The sequence below is a fragment of the Poromitra crassiceps genome (assembly GCF_964638095.1).
Source record: "Poromitra crassiceps genome assembly, chromosome: 15".
Taxonomy (NCBI): domain Eukaryota; kingdom Metazoa; phylum Chordata; class Actinopteri; order Beryciformes; family Melamphaidae; genus Poromitra; species Poromitra crassiceps.
In genome coordinates, this window is record NC_139634.1 from 22,210,792 (window position 1) to 22,231,728 (window position 20,937).

At 44.2% G+C, this 20,937-nt stretch overlaps 1 protein-coding gene across 3 annotated transcripts in view; it reads right to left on the reverse strand.

Annotated features, from left to right (window-relative positions):
• The window catches only part of snx25 (sorting nexin 25), a 35,776-nt gene extending 15,898 nt beyond the window's left edge, over positions 1 to 19,878 (reverse strand). For 2 of the 3 annotated variants that reach the window (XM_083651969.1, XM_083651967.1), the window contains exons 1-10: positions 18,781 to 19,878; positions 15,623 to 15,707; positions 11,592 to 11,808; positions 8,996 to 9,168; positions 8,250 to 8,436; positions 6,000 to 6,070; positions 2,040 to 2,230; positions 840 to 971; positions 488 to 637; positions 110 to 235 (exon numbers count right to left, since the gene is read on the reverse strand). In XM_083651969.1, coding sequence (XP_083508095.1) covers positions 110 to 235; positions 488 to 637; positions 840 to 971; positions 2,040 to 2,230; positions 6,000 to 6,070; positions 8,250 to 8,436; positions 8,996 to 9,168; positions 11,592 to 11,808; positions 15,623 to 15,707; positions 18,781 to 19,137 — 1,689 coding nt within the window. In that variant the 5' untranslated portion in view covers positions 19,138 to 19,878. The remainder of the gene's footprint in view (positions 1 to 109; positions 236 to 487; positions 638 to 839; positions 972 to 2,039; positions 2,231 to 5,999; positions 6,071 to 8,249; positions 8,437 to 8,995; positions 9,169 to 11,591; positions 11,809 to 15,622; positions 15,708 to 18,780) is intronic. The other variant, XM_083651968.1, reaches the window with a different exon arrangement.
• Positions 19,879 to 20,937: the final 1,059 nt, after the last annotated feature.

Consider the following 20,937-nt stretch of genomic DNA (forward strand, 5'->3'; position numbering starts at 1 on the left):
CATATGCAGAAACAGATACACATAAATACAAAAAGGAATGTCAAGTTAATTTTGATGATTGTCTAAATAGGTGAACATTTTGCATGTGTATATTATGCATGTATCTGACCCCATCCTCCTTTCCCTCAGTGCTGCAATGCGATTGGCTGCGCTGCTCGTCTCGTCTAATCAGCCTATCGTAGAGGTCAGAAACCAGGAAGGAGGGGTAGTATCGCTCTCTCATTGTCTCAGCAACCTAGAGAATAAATTAAGTAAATTAGATTGAAAACATCTGCTGTATCTCTACACCAATACGGGGCTGATTAATCTGGCCATGGTTAATGGGTGAGAGCAATAGAACCTTTGTATTTATCTACTGTAGAACACTTTCAAATTAGCACTGTGCAACACCAGAGACAGTTGAACCTTTTTGAGCATACATTTCCCCACTATGACATTGACTACTGATGCTAACATAGTTAATTCTAGTAAGAACAATAGTAGTTACCTGTTCCTGTAGTCTAATGAAGACTTCTGTTCCTCTGTTCCCCACCAGACTCTGTTGGACCTCTTTGAGGAGAACCTTCTCCACCGGAAACTCCCTGCCCTCCACAAAGAACTTCTGGTATATCTCACCTACGATCTGGGGCACCTCATTCTGCCAAACACACATTTAATTAACAGACACTATTATCATTCCTGCAACAATGAGAACCAGAAGAATTACAAGAGCCTATCACATGGGCCAATGAGAAAGTGAACAATCTTGATTTCCACAGTGGACAAGTGTTTTTGAAAATAGGTGGGTACCTAAGCACACCCTGTAAAACCTGTGTGTACTGTAGTTGTGTATAGGTCACCTTGTTGGCAGTCTTCAGTGTTTCCACCAGTTCCCAGAAGCTGATCAGAGCTCTCTTATCAACTCTCTCCATGTAAAGTCTGAAATGCTCCCTGTAACCTGGATTACACATGATGTCATCAAACTGCAGGATCTGGAGGGGAGAAGAGAGCAAAAGACAAAACATAAGCCATTTGGTGGATGATTTTATTCAAAGTACCTTACACCATCATGCACAGGGCTCGTAGCTTACTATTTCTCCATACATACATTATTTTGAGCATGGCTGGTCCAGCATGAGCATGGTTGGAATTAAAACTTGCATGATCTTGGGTCACAGTAGCACATGATTGAGAAGTTAAATTACTGCTGTTTTTTTACCGTTATTTATACAGGGGGAGTCTCGCTGAGAGCAATGCTCTCTTTTTCAGGACCGCCCTGTTCACATTCAGACACCTGGAAGCTGACCAGTACAACCACAGTCTGATCTGCTGGCCACTGCTCCGCTCACCTGGAGCGGTTGGGGTTACAGGCCTTGCTCAAGGGCACCTCTGTGGTGGTAATGAGGGAGGGGCAAGCGTTGCTTTTTCACTTTCCCCAGCTAGATTTATCCTGACCGTCCAGGGGATTGAACAGATGACTTTCGGGTCACAAGCTCACTTCTCCTAAACCTTTACGCCACCACTGCTCTATGGTCTTACCCTCTGGATCGAAAGTCTTCTCCTAAGCCTTTAGGCCACCACCGCTTTATGGTCTTACCCTCTGGATCGAAAGTCTTCTCCTAAACATTTAGGCCACCACTGCTCTATGGTCTTACCCTCTGGATTCAAAGTCTTCTCCTAAACCTTTAGGCCACCACTGCTCTATGGTCTTACCCTCTGGATCTAAAGTCCCTCTCTTTCCGTTAACTCTCCCGTGTGGTCTCATAACTACCACAATTACAAAAGCATTATTCTAATAATACCACCTTTGAGCCTGTAGATGGCAGAATACTTCTATAAGCAAGGTCACATAGTAAGTAGGGAGACTATCCTTCAAACGGAGGACCTGGATTCAAGTCCCCATGCATCTAAAGTGTTAAAGCAAGACACTGAAGCCCTACCAGCTCCAAGACTGCTGTTCTGTAGCTGAACCTGGCCTCCCAGAGAAGGGGGGGGGGACAGAAAAGAGAACTTTCCTACAGGGATCAATGAAGTATCACATTGCACATTAAAAGTCTTACCCTCTGACTCTGAGGTCCATCGCCCTCATCGGTCCCTCCTTCCTCGTTGTTCTCATAATTTGGCCCGCCCATTAGTCTGATCCGTTTCTCAGACTGTTTCTTGGCGACAGTGAGCTGATTGATGTATCTTTTCATGTCTCTGGCCCTCAGCAGGTCTGCCTTCATAGCTGCTGACTCTTTACCTTTTCGCTCTGAGAGAGAGATGGCACGGGATGACAGAGGGTAAGAGCCAGCTTTGGAAACAGCATTGTTAATACCTAGTGTGGGTCCACTGAGCTCGCAGGATGCCCCAAAGAGTTGCTAGAGAATAGTTGCTAGATCTAACTTCATGTTATTCAGTGGGCAGTTTCAGCAAAGCAATCTGACTGGACAAAGCCGTGCTCAAGGTGTGCTGTTCATTACTGTAAAGGCATGACAAACTCTTTATTGCTTTACTGTGTTGCTATCCCAACTCATGGTAATCAGGGAGCAAGTTAGCAATCATTCTTGGTATTTTTTCCAGTCTTTGGAGAATTTTTTTCAAACGGTACACATGCTTTAGTAACTGTTGTCTGAAAGCTAAAAATACCCTGGAGGATATTCTTTAATGTAAATATCGGTGACTCCTAACCGGACAATGCCCGATGGTTTGTTTTCACCTAACCATCCGGGAAAGAGTCGCTCGGGAACCCATTTCAAAGGGCAGGCACTTTCATAAAATACCTGGCAGGTGATTGGATAAACCATCTGTCTATCACATCTATCACGGGTTCCCTCTCGCTGAGGTCACACGCTGGTGGTTCGGATTCAAACCTATAGATTGGAGCGTGGCAAGCTGAATTTGTCGCATGATCGTGATCTCATGATCTCATGCGAATCCATCTGTCTCGCAAGGTTAGGTGAGGTGAGGCCTGGTGGCGCGCATGCCGCGGGTGCTCGGTCCTTCGCGCGGCCGGTTCGGGGGTCCTTTGCCGCGTGTCGTCCCCTCTCTCTCTCCCCACCTTTCCTGTCTGCCTACTGTCCTGTCCAATCTGATAAAGGCAAAAAGTGCCCATCTTAACACATTGAGTGCCAAGGACGTCTGTGGACGTCCTAAAAAAAAGTAACGAGAAGTGCCAAGGACGTCTGTGGACGTCCTAAAATCATAATTCATATTATTTTTATAATTCTGCTGTTTAAGGTCGTACCCAGCCAGTGAGCATGAATCCCTTCAAGGGATCACACGGCGCCACCTTAAACATCTACACGGGAGCTGCGCCACCCACTTCAGATCCTTTACTTTGTGCAGGAGAAAGCGGAGAAAGCCGTGATCAAAGCGAAACCGATGCATGCTGCAGCCAGAGCCATATAGATTGCTCTGTCTGCAGCTGACAGTTGGCTGCGATCCGCGCCCACAACTGAGCTCTTCTGCTTCTGTCTATCTGTCTGCATATAGTTTCTCCACACGATTCCCTGCCAGAAAGGCAGCACCCGAAGCCGAACGGCCAAACCTTTTCCTTCAGTCCCGTTTGCCATTTCCTTGTTGCGCTGGGATCCGCCCGGGGCAAAAACGGAGGCAGCGAAAACAGACTGTGTGCGTGTGGGGAGGAGCCCGCAGCTCAGGGGTGGAGAGGGGGGGAGAGGGGGGTGGGGCACGCAGGCTGCACAGAACTACACCATGTCACTACATCAGAAAATAGTAGCTAGAGTCAGTGAATGTGCTTGAAATTAGAGTGCAAAAAGTATTCATAAAAGTGACTTTATCTTGAAAAGTAAAAAAGACAGCAGAAAACCCTTGAAAGTGCTCTTCTTTCAGAGGCTGTCATTTCATAATGGAACTGTCTAGAAACCAAATTTCTTCTTTGAAAGAAGCAGGAGTGTCCAATGTTTCATTAGAGTCCAGTCCTGTCCATATAGCCCTAATAGAAAAAATTCTATAGCTGTTTTCAACTGAATGGAAGTGAATCTGGCACAGGCTCCAGACAATTTTACTGAAGCGCTGTGGCACTCAATGTGTTAAAAAAAGGTTAGGCAAAGTTTGTAGCCATATGGTTACAAACTACTTTATGTTGATGTGTAAGGAGTAAGTTTACATGCACACCAATATATTGTTGGTGTACTGCTATAATTGGGTTAAGATTGATTTATTAGTGTGCACTGTTCAGGAAGTACCTGCTGAACATTGGGCTGTTTTATTGTACTGAATTTAAAAATATTTTAGCATGCAGCTTCCCCCCCCAAACACCAGTATGTTTACATTCCACGAACTTCCAAAAGTTTTGGATAAAGCATTTTTTCTAAATGCAGAGTCTTTAGGCCCAATTATACTCCATGTTGATACGAAAATAAATGCATCCGTTTCAAACTGTGTAATCATCACTACCCACACTACCATGAGTCTTTCACGTTGCTATCATGTTAAGCAATACACTCACAGTAGAGAGTCAAATGTGTGAGTGTGTGTGTGGTTCTGCTCCGTTTCATGCATATTCGTAAGCTTTCAGAGTACGGACAAAAGGCTCTGTCCGTCTCCGTCTTTAACAGAGTATAATTGGGCCTTTTACCTTTCAGAGGATGGACAGAAGGCTCTGTCCGTCTCCCTCTTTAACATAGAGTATAACTGGTGTGTCTCCGTCTTTAACATAGAGTATAATTGGTGTGTCTCCGTCTTTAACATAAGAGTATAATTGGTGTATCTCTGTCTTTAACATAGAGTATAATTGGTGTGTCTCCGTCTTTAACATAGAGTATAATTGGTGTATCTCTGTCTTTAACATAGAGTATAATTGGTGTGTCTCCGTCTTTAACATAGAGTATAATTGGTCTGTCTCCGTCTTCAACATAGAGTATAATTGGTGTGTCTCCGTCTTTAACATAGAGTATAATTGGTCTGTCTCCGTCTTTAACATAGAGTATAATTGGTGTGTCTCCGTCTTTAACATAGAGTATAATTGGTGTGTCTCCGTCTTTAACATAGAGTATAATTGGTGTGTCTCCGTCTTTAACATAGAGTATAATTGGTGTGTCTCCGTCTTTAACATAGAGTATAATTGGTCTGTCTCCGTCTTTAACATAGAGTATAATTGGTCTGTCTCCGTCTTTAACATAGAGTATAATTGGTCTGTCTCCGTCTTTAACATAGAGTATAACTGGTCTGTCTCCGTCTTTAACATAGAGTATAATTGGTCTGTCTCCGTCTTTAACATAGAGTATAATTGGTCTGTCTCCGTCTTTAACATAGAGTATAATTGGTCTGTCTCCGTCTTTAACATAGAGTATAATTGGTGTGTCTCCGTCTTTAACATAAGAGTATAATTGGTGTGTCTCCGTCTTTAACATAAGAGTATAATTGGTCTGTCTCCGTCTTTAACATAGAGTATAATTGGTGTGTCTCCGTCTTTAACATAGAGTAAAATTGGTCTGTCTCCATCTTTAACATAGAGTATAATTGGTGTGTCTCCATCTTTAACAGAGTATAATTGGTGTGTCTCCATCTTTAACATAGAGCAGTGATACTCAACTTGTTTTTTTTTACAGTGCACCTGAACGCAACATGCAAGATACCCGCTGAATAAGTGTCCAAATGTTCATGTCATTCTGGCCAATACTCCACTTCTGTTATAGCATTTCAGTCTGGAATATGGAATATCTTTCAATAATCTATGATTTAGCTGCTAAATTGTCAAATACTGCCGTCTGCTTGCTACCCAGGCACTTATGTATGTACTTAACCTAACTAACTTAACCTAACTAACTATCCGGTGTGCGCAACATAGTCAGACTAAACTCTGGCTGACACCCCAAAAACCTACAATCCTCTACAGAAAAATGTATATTGTTTGTTTATTAACTGGCCCCTGGCCTTCTATCATTTCACGAAAGTGGCCCCTGGGCAAAGCAAGTTGAGTATCCCTGACAGAGTATAATTGGTGTGTCTCCGTCCTTAACAGAGTATAATTGGGCCTTTTACCTTCTTTAACAGAGTATAATTCGGCCTTTTACCTTTCTGCTTCTTGAGCTGAGGCAGGCTGCTGATGGTGGTGGCATGAATAATCTCTACCACTATCTGATACCTAGAGGGCGACAGAGAGACACAGTGGAGATTTGCAGATCAGATGTTGCAATCGATCAATATAATAAATCTGGGCTATATTGGGATGAATGGAAAGAACACCAGAACACAGCTGAATCAAATGCAACGAGGTGTAAATATAACATGTCAAAATAGTATAATTTTACATGCACAGTAATTCCACACTACATGGAAATGCATATGAACATGTGGAACTCTGAGTCTATATTTTAATAATTTATATATAATACATCAGCAACAAGTCAGTAATGTGTTATTTCTCTGCTCCGCAAATTTAGAACCTGTCTGTTGCAGTCCGAGACACCGTCTATTCCCATGGTAACCCCAAAGCAGCAACTGGCCTAGCGGATAACCTCGCTATCTGCTCATCATTGTGATTAGTTTGAGGAATACTATGTAGGAAGTGGACAACATCACTTTAAAAACATCTGGTAGTGTAGAGGTAAAAGCACTCGCCTACCCCGGGTTCAATTCACGGTAGCAGTGAATTTGGTCAGACGTTCCTACTTCCTACAGACACAATTGGACATGTCTGCCTGTGGGAAGCCGGTGCGTCCTGGTCGGCGTCGCTGCACTAGTGCCTCACTGGCACATGTTCAGGGCGAGTGGGGAATAGTGTGATACTCCCACGCGCTACATCTTACCGGTGAAACTCGTCGCTGTCAGGTGAAAAAAAGCGGCTGGCAACTGCACATGTATCGGAGGAAGCATATGCTAGTCTCCGGCTCTCCCGAGATCAGCAGAGGAGGTGGCCGGGACAGCAGGGGGAATTGGCCACCTACAACTTGGAGAAGATGAGGAAAATCCGAAAAAACTTGATAAAAACAAAACACGTCTATGAGGCAGAGCTGCATTACATTTGTAAAAAAAACACAAAAAACACACCTCTCACTCCTCTTCCCTAACCACTTCTCCTTGACCTCGATGGAAGAATAAGAGAATCTGACTTCACTCACATTAGGCTACGGAAGCCTTTCACATCGCGTAATGTCTCAAAACGCTGCTGAGTGATTGAAAGACTAGCTGAGTAACACATATTTCCGCACAACATGCGCATTAGCAAGTGATGTTGGATCGTTTGTTTTTGTGAACGGCCATGACGAATCCTGTGTCGCTTTGCTGACAAGGAATTGTGGAACGGCATTATCGGCGTTCCAGTGTATCCTTTGCTAAAGGAGCTAAGTCAGGAAGCACTGAAGCTTCTTTCCTTAGCATTTTAGAGAGTTCTAGCAGCTCTTATCATGGCTGCCACTTAAGCCCAGTTTCCACCAATGATTCGCAACGAGACTAACCCGGTTTAGAACACTGCAGGGGAAAGTAGCACCGGTGTAAACAGTGTCACAGTCTACTTGACAATTTTGCTGCAATAAAATGATTGAAGTGAGATGAACAGATTGGAAACTATCTTAAACAGATAACCGATAAAACCGATGTAGAGAAAGTTTTCTTTTGGGGACATAATTTGCAGCGGGACAAAAAGGTAATAAATCACAATATATCTCAATATTGTAATACTATCGTATTGTGATAATATGGTGGGGTGGGGGCACGGTGGTGGGGTGGGGGCACGGTGGCGCAATGTTAGCATTCTTGTCTCGCACTCTCACCTCACAGCAAGAAGGTCCTGGTTTGGATTCTTGACAACGCTGTTGGCCCTAGGGTTATGTTTCCCCATGCCTTCGGTGCCTAGCGCCCAGGTGGGCTGTCTCGTGAAAATGGCCTTTCTGTGTGGAGTTTGCATGTTCTCCCCGTGCTCCCCTGGGGTTTCCTCCATATAACATCAATATGGACCCACACTAAAAACATGCAGAAGATCGTTGTCTGACCAGTGGCAGTTGCAAGAAGTTGGTCCGTGGGGGCTCCACTGCAGCTGGCCTGACCATGGACAAATTTGACGGCGCCTCTAAGCATGTGTGTATATATCATGCGTATGTGCATGCATTAGTGCATAGTGACAAATACAGATGGGGTTTGTCCATCTTGTACCTTCAACTTGTACTTTCAACTCGTCTCATGAATCTTTGGTCTAAACTCGGCCTTACTGTAGGTACTTCCGCGTCATTTCACTCAGTTAGGAACCTTAACAAAAAAAGGGAATGTGAACGCAGTGTGTGTGTGTGTGTGTGTGTGTGTGTGTGTGTGTGTGTGAGTATATTTGCCTGAGTTGTTGAAGGAAATCGACATCAGCAGAAGTTGATATGAGTTTGATGAAGTCTTCATAGGAGGCAGCATAGGTGTAGGCTTTCTTCTGCTGCTCAGCCTGCTGCTCCCTCTGCTCCAACTGAGACAATAGCATTGTGTTGATGGAGTCTGGATCACTGAGCACTTCAACCAAAGGCTTCAACACTGGAATACAAACGCATACACATATTATACATACAGTAGATATAGGTAGGTGGATAATAACAGCATTGTTTATGCAGTCTGGACTGTTAAAGCCTCCAAAACTACAATACAAACAAAAATACAACCAAGTTATGTGTACCATATAAACCATAAAACATAAACAGACTGACATGATACTTCTTCAGCTGTAGGCCATAACATAAACAGACTGACATGACACTCCTTCAGCTGCAGGCCAAAACATAAACAGATTGACATGTGGAGTCTGTATGTGGAGGATCATATCCTATGTTTTGTAATCTTCTGGCGATACCTGCAGTGTGAAGCGGGATCCAACCCTCTTGCTTCTCCATAGCTGCTCTGGAGGGCTGCCCTCCAGGCAGCGACGTCATTGGATTCACGTGGTTGCAAACAAGCTACTGTATACTCGTCAATGCACGCACACGCGCGCGCACACACACACACACACACACACACACACACACACACACACACACACACACACACACACACACACACACACACACACACACACACACACACACACACACACACACACCTTTAGTAGTGATGACTTCAGTGAGGCAGGAGCGTAGTGTGTGAGATTTGGCATCCTTTTGCGGCAGCAGACATAAAAGCAGTATTCTGGCTACACAGCGGAGGAAGGCCAGCTCAGAGTCTGGACTGACCAAACACGGATGGAGAGGAAACAGCCGAGCACAATCCTCTGATCTGAACACACACACACGAAGAGATAGACACACAGAGACAGACAGAAAGACAGACATACACACACACAAAGAGATAGACACACAGAGACAGACAGAAAGACAGACACACACACACACACACAGAGATAGACACACCGAGACAGACAGACAGACAGACAGACAGACAGACAGACACAGACAGACAGACACACACACAGATAGACACACAGAGACAGACAGAAAGACACACACACACAAAGAGATAGACACACAGAGACAGACAGAAAGACAGACACACACACACACACACACAAAGAGATAGACACACAGAGACAGACAGAAAGACAGACACACACACACACAAAGAGATAGACACACAGAGACAGACAGAAAGACAGACAGACACACACACACACACACACACACAGAGAGATAGACACACCGAGACAGACAGACAGACACAGACAGACAGACAGACAGACAGACAGACACACACACACACACACACACACACACACACACAGATAGACACACAGAGACAGACAGAAAGACACACACACACACAAAGAGATAGACACACAGAGACAGACAGAAAGAGGGAGAGAGATTTAGAAATGTCAGCTGATGACGTCAGATGTGATATAGAAAAATAAATGACGTGTGTCTGTCTGCCGTAGGACTGAGTGTGTAACTAGGGATGCACAACCATATCGGCACATCATCGGTATCGGCCGATAAAGGCTTTAAAATGAAGTATTGCATCTGCCCAAAACAAACATTTTCCCCCGATATGACGCTATGATAAAATGACTTGGCTTTAATTATGCCCAAATGCTCGATGCTTGACTAAGATTAAAGGTCCTTACACATCAAGAGCGATGCGAATATACGGCACGGAATTGCGATGCGAGTTTTGACCCACCTGTCAATCACAGCCACAGATGTGTACACGTCGGAAGCGAATTTCTGAAAAATCGACCGTGGTTCGAAAAAATAAACACCGCAATAACGCTCAGCAAAACTTCGCCGTTGGTATGCACGGTTGCATTGACTGATATAGGTTCGGAAAATATTATTGACGTGCGAATTAATCGCACGAAAAAAACGCTCCCGATGTGTAAGGACCTTAAGTACGGTAGTTTTCTTATTTTGCCCAGTGAATGTGTACATTTTGAAAAGCATTGTATCTGTAGCATCTGCTAGTGGGCCATCACGTTAAGAGTAGGCATAATAATAAATGTGTTAATTCAACTACAGGAGAGACTTGATGTTTTCTGAAATTAGGTGGGGAAAAATGTGTGCATATATCGGTATCCGCAATCGGCCAAAAGTTGGAAAATATCAGCATATCAGATATCGGCAAAAAAATCCAATATGGTGCATCCCAGTGTAACATTTACATTACATTAACATTACGTCATTTAGCAGACACTTTTGTCCAAAGCGACTTACAATATCACAATTTGTCAACAATACAGAAAACCACTATGCAACACAATCAATGACAGCTAAGATATTTTGATAGACTAGCACCATGTAGGAAGTAGTTTGAGAAGGAATAAGTAACGTAGTTTTTTTTAACACTGGTTAACACATCCCAGTGTAACAGTGAGGTCAGTGAAGTATACTGTGTAACACATCCCAGTGTAACAGTGAGGTCAGTGAAGTATACTGTGTTAACACATTCCAGTCTATCAGTGAGGTCAGTGAAGTATACTGTGTCTACCTTAACACATCCTAGTGTATCAGTGAGGTCAGTGAAGTATACTGTGTCTACCTTAACACATCCCAGTGTATCAGTGAGGTCAGTGAAGTATAAAGTATACTGTGTCTACCTTACAGATGCAGTGTTTCAGTGAGGTCAGTGAAGTATACTGTGTCTACCTTACGGATGCAGTGTGTCAGTGAAGTATACTGTGTCTACCTTAGGGATGCAGTGTATCAGTGAGGTCAGTGAAGTATACTGTGTATACCTTAGGGATGCAGTGTATCAGTGAGGTCAGTGAAGTATACTGTGTCTACCTTACGGATGCAGTGTGTCAGTGAAGTATAATGTGTCTACCTTAGGGATGCAGTGTATCAGTGAGGTCAGTGAAGTATACTGTGTCTACCTTACGGATGCAGTGTATCAGTGAGGTCAGTGAAGTATACTGTGTATACCTTACAGATGCAGTGTATCAGTGAGGTCAGTGAAGTATACTGTGTCTACCTTACGGATGCAGTGTGTCAGTGAAGTATACTGTGTCTACCTTAGGGATGCAGTGTATCAGTGAGGTCAGTGAAGTATACTGTGTATACCTTAGGGATGCAGTGTATCAGTGAGGTCAGTGAAGTATACTGTGTCTCCCTTACGGATGCAGTGTATCAGTGAGGTCAGTGAAGTATACTGTGTATACCTTAGGGATGCAGTGTATCAGTGAGGTCAGTGAAGTATACTGTGTCTACCTTACGGATGCAGCCTTGAGGTCTGTGAAGTGTGTGTGAAGGATTCCAATGGTGTCGTAACACACCACGTTGACAAGGTCTATGTCAGCAAGCCTGGATCTCAACTGCCCAATCATCTGCCACCAGTCCTCTGACAGCATAGAGTACAACTGGCCATCATCACGACTCAGCGGGACGTACCAGGACAGGATGTAGTCTCTGTAAGAATAGTCAAACACTAGACAGAGACACTAAGTATTAGTATATATCCTAGAGAAACAGAAAGATGTGTCAGGATAGTAAACAATGTGTAGATGCAGGTAAGAAAGAAAGATCTTTTAAGATTTTTAAGAATAAAGTTTTAGAGCCCGACCGATTTATCGGGCTGATATGTCGGGCCGATATTGGCCTGATTTGGCCTATCACAGATATATCGGCGTGAGATGTGCCGATATGAAAACCTTTTTTAACAAAATATATAATGCAGAAAACATGCTCCATTATTTACAATACTCTCAACACTGCAGCACAGCCAACTCTGTAAGATTGGTAAGACATTTGTCTGATATTTTCGCCATTCCATCCAGGAGAGAGATATGAGACACAGAGAGAGCCTGTTTGTGAGCGTTGTGCGAGGGACGGGGTAGCAGGGGCAGCTCGCTCCACACGTTGAGCAGAGAGACAGAGATATATGGTGGAGAGAAGTAGGACATGATGCAGATAAACGTGGTGGACTGTGAGGACTGTGTGAGTGAGTGAGCAGAATCTTGGCGGCCAAGCTGTGTATGCGAGTTGCAGGGCCAGCCCGGCAAGCGCGAGATGCCTAGTATTCTTATTATAATTTGAGAAGTGTCCGTGTGCGCAGAATTTTGTCCGGCCGCGGCTGTGCCGTTTTACGTGCGATTGGGCTGAAACTTCCAGGGGTTGTAAAGAGGACCCATGCGGGTGACCTGACGGAGCCGGATTTTTTAAATTAGGGCAGATTAATTGCCCTAACGCTGATTGCCCTGAGGCTGAGGCTATAGTTCAGTGATGATGTAATCAGTGATGTCATCAGTGATGATGTCATCAGTGACACACACACACACATGAGAGAGACTGAGGGAGAGAGAGAGGGGGAGAGAGACTGAGGGAGAGGGAGAGAGGGGGGACAGACTGAGGGAGAGGGACTGAGGGAGAGAGGGAGACATTGCGTGCGTGCCAATAGGGCAGGCGAGGCCACGCAGCAGCCGAGCTGCGGACAAGGCCGCGCAGCGTCCGAGCTGTGTATGCGAGGGCCAGCTCGGCGAGCTGCAGGGCGGGCGAGGCCCGCAGCGGGCGGACCTAGGAATCAAGCGTACGAGATGCCTAGTAATATATATATACACATGCATACTAGGGGTGGGGGAAAAAATCGATTCACCTAAGTATCGCGATTTTTAATGTCACGATTTTTTGGATCGATCTTTTATTCCAGAATCGATAATCGCAAAAAAAAAAAAAAAAAAAAAAAAAAAAAAATTTTTTTTTGGTGCTTGCAGTCAGGCCACTCACTGAACAGCAGGCCAGGCGCCGCCTACTGGTTTACTAGTGGTTTTATTACTTTATTAGTTAGTCTGAAGTAATAATTCGGCCCATATCGGCCTGGCCTGCTTGGTATCTAATGCCCGGCCTGAATTATGATCCCAGTCCGCCCCTATTTTTAACTATATCGCCCAGCGCTACTCATGATATAATATACAGTCTCTAGTGTATGATTCAACTTTTCCCATGTTCTAATCTAGTGTAAAAAAGCAAACAAACTGAAAAAAGAAAAGAAAAAAATAAACAAAAATCGCAATAAATCGTAATATCGAATCGCAATAATCGTAGAATCGCAATACTTAAGAATCGCAATATAAATCGAATCGGCAGCCAAGAATCGTGATAGTATCGAATCGGGAGATAAGTGAATCGCCACAGCCCTAATGCATACTGTATACGCGCCTCTGTGGTGATCACTATTCAGCACAACTTCACTGTCAAAATCTAGTCTAAAAATCGGACTTATCTGATAAAACGAGGAATTGTAATGTCCCAAATAGGGTTTTTAATTCTTTGCAATTATCGACAGCTGAGGGAGCCATTCTGTTTCATTCTGAATTAAATGACACACCAGGTCTAGATTATGACATCATGATTGAATCATAACTTCTCACCTCAGGCACAACTACAACCTCACCACTCAGCTAACTAAAACCTTCACAAAACATACTGTATGCGCGCTCGCACGCACACACTTTCTTGGTGTAAACCCTGGAACCATCTGTTACTTGGCAGCCAAAGATACTTTTCCACGGACTCTGTGTGTGTTGTGGACAGACCGCTCTACTCTAGTAATCCACTATGAGGGGGAGGGGTCAGTATCAGGTCATGATGATGACTGACAGAAACAGAGCTCCATCAGTCAGGTGTTTTCGTATGAACTGAACTTATATAATATTTCTAGTCTGAGCTGTGACAAATGTGAAGTGATGGTGAAGTGAAATATGATGATCATTCTCCCAGAGGAGACGGTATGAATTTGAACTTGATCATAACCATAATTCTAACATCTGATTTCAACATAGGTAGTAGTGCTGCGCGATTAATCGAATCACCATTGCGATGTCAGCACGTGCGATTACATAACCACAAACGGGTGTGATTATTCTGTCTGTGTGTGTGTGCGCCTCGTCTAACTAGTGTTACAAGCGACACAGCAAATAAACAAACACACGTTTCTCTGTCATCACACTGGTGATCAACACTAGCGGGAGACTTCTCCCACTCCCGCAAATATACAGTAATGTTATGCGTAATGTTAACATAAACATAATATAACATCTTACTCTGCTAACAGAGCCATATGAAATCCGCATTGACCAATGAAAATGGAATCAACTGTAAAATGTAGAATACTGCAGAATTTGACATTATTGGGCTGAAATTCAACAGGCTGGCAGGCTTCAGCAGTAACATGTTGGTATGGGAGCAGCCATCTTACTCTTCTTCTACTATGTATGAACTGAAGTTCATTTGACAGTATCTCAACAGTGACTACTTTACGATAGTGTCTCTAGTGGTGGACTGTAGAATACATTTAAATTACAACACAGACGTCTGTATGTCTGAAGTGAATGTTTTGTTCAGTAGTTTTTTCTTTACTTGAAGCACACAATGAGAAGCTTATAAGCACTTTAGAAACACATTTTTTTCATAATTTAAATAGTGTTTTGTACAGTCATCTACTGTATTTCTGACTTGAAGCACTAACTTGTTAAAAACAGTGCATTGTTGTGTAAATTGACTGTTATCTTATTAAATTGTGGACCTTTATTCATTCCCACTTATTAGACACTACTTCTTATGGTCAAATGAGCGTAAAAAGCAAAACACAGAATTAAGAAAAAAATTAACTTGGGAAAAAAATTTTTTTGTTTATTATATCACAATCGCAAATTGCAATATTGTCCACAATAATCGCAATCGCACCTTTCCCCCAAATCGTGCAGCACTAATAGGTAGCCAGGAAATGTTTCTTTTTCAGATTTGTTCCCCTATGGAAATCCACTTTAAAAGCTTCCCATGTTAATTTTGTATCTATAAATATAAATAAAGAGTAGCCATTTTGCAAAATAGTGGAAGCCAATGGTTTGCTGTTTCACAGCAGAGCATCCACACAAACTGAAGACTCATTTACATAGAACGGGCAGCAAAGCTAGATACCAAAACACCATAAAGTATGTGAACAACAGGGATTTTGTAAGCTAAGAGCTGAACACGGTGAGATGAAGAATACAGACCATTATGCTCCTTTAACCCTTTAATCTCTGGCTCTTTTATTTTCCTGTTACATTAGCTTCAACAGTAAGGGCCTAGGCAAAATCACTTTTATTGTCACATTATCATCATCATGTCATCCACTGAGTCGAACACTTCATTTTAGCTGTGGCATGCCTGCAGCAGCAACTGCTATTCACATCTGACATTGTCATTGAACAGTGTGGAAATACTACAAGTTGAAAGGATTGGAGAGTAAGAGTGATCATTACCTTCCTTCAGGGCCTTGTCCACATTGTGAGACACCACCACCCTCCTGTTTTGACTCAACTCCTGTATTGGCACCGAAAAACGAGCCTGAAACACAATAGTAGTATCAGGTCACTTGCCTGACTGACTGGGATAACAGAATTAAAGCAGGAACGAATATGCAAAAACAGGAAAACACTTCACTAAAAATGAGGGTGAGCTGTGTGTCTAATACGCTTGAAACCCTGACAAACATGACAACCCAAATTTGTCACAGTTCACAGTGCACAGTGACAGTGACATGTGGGGTCCACATCAAAAGGTCAAGTCAAGTTTATTTATATAGCCCTAATTCACAAGCATGTCTCAGAGGGCTTCACAGAAAGTATGTCTAGCTGATTCTAGCTGACACAACAGTAACAAGAATATACAGAATAAAGATAACATTTGAACAATTGATAATATAGAAAATATAGAAATGAAGAGAGAGCAGAGGAGAGAGCAGGAGAAGGGGGAAGAGCAGGGGGAATGTGAGAGAGTGATGGGGTGGGGAGGGAATGGGAGATGTGGGAGGGTGGTGTGGGGGAGAAGAGAGCAGGGGGAGGGAGGAGGTGGGGAGAGAATGAGAAATATAGACGCACATCTTGCAAACGGACATATGTCAATTTCTTAGCAACCAAACTATGCCTAATTTAATTGGCTGCAAGCCTTTAGTAGTGAGTCCTTTTGCCAAATAAGCACATGTTCACATATAGAGCTTATGGGTGCCTTGCTTTAGGGAAGAGTGGGTGCCATGCTTTGAATAGTGGCGAAATACTAAGAGCATGGGTGCCATGCTTTAAATAGTGGCGGAATATTGGAGGGGATAGAGTGGGTGCCATTCTTTGGAGTAGAATGTGTACTATGCTTTAGAGTAGTGGGGGAAGGGGGGAAGAGGAAGAACACCGGGAAGAGGAGAAAGCAGGAGAGTGGAGGAGGGAGGGAGAGCGGGGGGATGTGAGGGAGGAGAGGGGTGAGGTGGGGAGAAAATAGGAAATGTGGAGGAGGAGAGAACAGAGGAGGAGAGATGAGGGTGCAGGGGATGGAGAGCCAGGGTAGAGGTAGGGTCTAGGGTTGGGGGAGGGGAGGGAGTAGGATACGGGCCCGGATTAGGGCGAGGGTGGGGAGAAATGGGAAATGTGGAGGAGGAGAGAACAGAGAAGGAGAGGTGGGAGGGTGCAGGGGAGGGAGAGCAGGGGGAATGTGAGAGGGAGGAGAGGACAGAGAGGAGGAGAGAACAGAGAAGGAGAGGTGGGAGGGTGCAGGGGAAGGAGAGCAGGGGGAATGTGAGAGGGAGGAGAGGACAGAGAGGAGGAGAGAACAGAGAAGGAGAGGTGGGAGGGTACAGGGGAGGCAGAGCAAGGGGAATGTGAGAGGGAGGAGGTGGGGAGGAAATGGGAAATGTGGAGGAGGAGGGAACAGAGAAGGAGAGATGGGAGGGTGCAGGGGAGGGAGAGCCAGGGTAGAGGTAGGGTCTAGGGTTGGGGGAGGGGAGGGTGTAGGATACGGGCCCGGATTAGGGCGAGGGTGGGGAGAAAATGGGAAATGTGGAGGAGGAGAGAACAGAGAAGGAGAGGTGGGAGGGTGCAGGGGAAGGAGAGCAGGGGGAATGTGAGAGAGGGGAGAGGACAGAGAGGAGAAGAGAACAGAGAAGGAGAGGTGGGAGGGTGCAGGGGAAGGAGAGCAGGGGGAATGTAAGAGAGGGGAGAGGACAGAGAGGAGGAGAGAACAGAGAAGGAGAGGTGGGAGGGTGCAGGGGAAGGAGAGCAGGGGGGATGTGAGAGAGGGGAGAGGACAGAGAGGAGGAGAGAACAGAGAAGGAGAGGTGGGAGGGTGCAAGGGAGGGAGAGCACGGGGAATGTGAGAGAGGGGAGAGGACAGAGAGGAGGAGAGAACAGAGAAGGAGAGGTGGGAGGGTGCAGGGGAAGGAGAGCAGGGGGAATGTGAGAGAGGGGAGAGCAGGAAGTGGCAGGGATTCAGGAAAATAGGGGAGAAGAGGAGAAGGAGCAGAGGGGGGGGAGAAGGAGGAGAGAGCAGGAGAAGGGAGGGGGGGCGGGTGGATGTGGGGGAGGAAAGAGCATGGAAAGAGAGGAGGTGGGGGGGGAGTGGGAAATGTGGGAGAGGGGAGAACAGGAAGGGGGAAGAAGGGAAGAAGCGGGGGAAGGGGGAAAGAGAAAGAGAGGGGGGGGGAAGATCAGACAACTGACTACTCTAGACATTAACCAGAGCTAACTGGGACATAGTATCTAGCTAATCTACAGCCTAATAGGCCATCAGTGCACAACAAAAAGTGCACTCTAGGGGTGAGCGATATGGCCCTAAAATAATATCACAATATTTCAGGGTATTTCTGCTATAACAATATTTTTGACGATATGACAAAATGCTGAAAAATATTTTATTATTAATTTCAAGAACATACAATTGTAAGAAAATAAGTGTTATTGTTTTATATGTCAGCAGCATAAATGTAACAGTTTGAATTAAAATATGCCTTCAAATATTACCGTGGTTTGTTGTACATAATCTTTTGTAACTAAACCACTCCCATACTACTGAAGGCACTCCCCTTTTTTGGAACTAACTCCTCCTGACTGCTTTTAAACGGTTGTTTGACGCAGCAGTATAATTTTTACAGCTCCACCTAAATTACTGGCTTCCATAGGAGGACTATTATATCTTCGGATCTTCAATCGGATGTCGGAGACGGGTAGGAGAAAGTTTTGAACAGCCGTTCCCCCAATTGACTTATGGAAGTCGGTGTGACGCTAGTACGAGTGTATACAGAGAAATAGCGGAACATTATGGGGCTAGTTTAGAATGGTAATGTTAAAATGTGATTTTGGGTTTAGATGGTAATGTTCTGGTTCGGATAGATATCTAATATCTTGCTCAAGGTTACTGCAGCAGAACAGATGCTTACCAATACAAGGGTTTAAGATCCTCCCATTCAAGGACAGTCCCCCTGCTCAGTGCTCACTCACTACTATACTGAACATGTTGCCCAAGGGGCAGGTGAGTGAGCACTCATGTGGTTTCTTACAAGGAGTTTGTTAATCGCCTCAAAGTGCAGCTCAGCCTCCTCTCTACTACTGCCGACTAAGGTTATCGATATTGTGAAGAGGATTTATCAGTATCTTACCATGAGCTTGTTGAAGAAGTACAGTAGTGAGGACGACTGCCTCCTGTTCCCCCCGCCGAAGCAGTTGACTTTGGGAGGACTCTTCCTGACGAGCAGCACAAAGCTCCCGGCCAGAAAACACAGCACAGCGAAGGACACGTAGATGAACAGCTTCAAGAAGAAGGAGGTGAGACTCAGGCCTCCCCAGGCCTGCTGGAACACTACTGCTGCCAACACTCCCAGACAGAATGCCGGGACAAAACGCAAAGGAGAGCTGATGCCAGACGACGAGGAGGTGGTAGACATGGGCCCCCCTGCTCCCCTGTCACTGCTACTCCCTCCAGCCAGTGGTGTGGTGGTAGATGAGGAGGTGGGCATGCTGCGACCCCACCATCCATATAGGTGCCACTGTTACTGAGGCTACAAAGTGGGTCCGTTCGTCTATACGCACAGTCAAACAGGCACTGTGTACACTTGTGTATACCCTCGACTACACCACTCTTTGGAAGGAGAGGCATCCCCGCTCTGACATCTCCTCACCGACCCACACAGCTATGTCTTCCCTGCTCCTAGCATCGGGCCGCCTGGCCACACACACGCAGCCCTCTCCGCTTAACGTTAGTCATCCACAACACGGTGAAGTGGATGGTTGGATGGAAACGGCGACTGGAGCTGACAGTCGCACAGGAAGCAGAGAGATACCCGGGCTGATGGGATGGATGGAGCCACAACAACCGTCACCTTGGAGACAGACAGGTGAATAGCTTAGCGACTGTTGCTAACCAACTGGGCTAGCAGAAAAGGGCTAACCTAGGCAGCCAACATCACTAACGTTAACGAACGATACCTAACTACAAATACAACCCGCTGCAAATAAGACCAATCAAATGTTTATAAGGCAAGCATAATATTATATGATGTCCGACTTGCTTCTATGGCCTGACTACACAGTAGAGACAGCGAATATGCTAAGCTAATGTTAGCTAACTTACCTATCGCTACAACAGCCGCTACCTAACCTTACTCCACAATGAAAATACGCGGAAGCTTTGCATAAGAAGAATTGAAACTATTGTAAACGCAAGCAATGACAAACAGACAAAGGTGTCAGGTCCAAAATCCCCGAAAAATCCAAAAATAAAATTTGTTTTTAAACGGTAGCTAGTTATGTTGTCGCTGTCTCGAGCTTCAGCTGACTGACAAATCTCTCTGCACGTGAAAGGGTGTCAGCCAATCAGCGACGGTGTTAACAACGGCTGGGGTTGCCTCTTTTAGACAACGCGATAGCCCGAGTGGACGGAGTTTCTGCCTCAACTGAGCCGTTCCAGTGAGCCGTTCACGCAGTCGAGTAAACACCGCCCAACAGGGCAACTCCTTATTTCCCACGAGCACAAGTCAAGAGCATAAGGATACATTTGTTTTGCTCTCTCTCTCTCTCTCTCTCTCTCTCTCTCTCTCTCTCTCTCTCTCTCTCTCTCTCTCTCTCTCTCTCTCTCTCTCTCTCTCTCTCTCTCTCTCTCTCAATTTCAATTTCAATTTCAAATAGCTTTATTGGCATGAAAAGACAGTGCTTATATTGCCAAAGCAAATATACATATTAACAGTACAACAATAAGGAAATTATAATAATAAATGAATGTACTCGAAGATGTATAATGTACAGACAGTCAAAATTTACAGTCAACGATATATGTACATATAAACTTCCCCAAAAATGGGGCATTCTGACTTTTTTTTTTTTTTTTTTTTTTTTTACAGTTGTTCAACAGGTAAACAAATAGTAATTGTCAAAATAGAAAATAAAATAAAATAAAAAATAAAAATAAAAATAAAAATAAAATAAAATAAAATAAAATAAAATAAAATAAAATAAAATAAAATAAAATAAAATAAATAAAATAAGTAAAATAAATAAAATAAGAATAAGAGTAAAAATGGAATGAAATAAAAATAAAATAAAATAAAATAAAAATAAAAATAAAATGAGCTGGTGTGTTTCACTGGATGTCTCTGAGGTTGTGGCAGGAGGCCAGATATTTAGCTGCCAATATGCAGCAGTTTGGTTTTTCTCCTAGTAGGTATTTAAGCTTGTCTCTTTCTGATTGTGTTTCGAATTCTTGGTATTTGTGTATAATTTTGGGGAAGAATGACGCTCTAATTTCTGCATATTTGTCACAG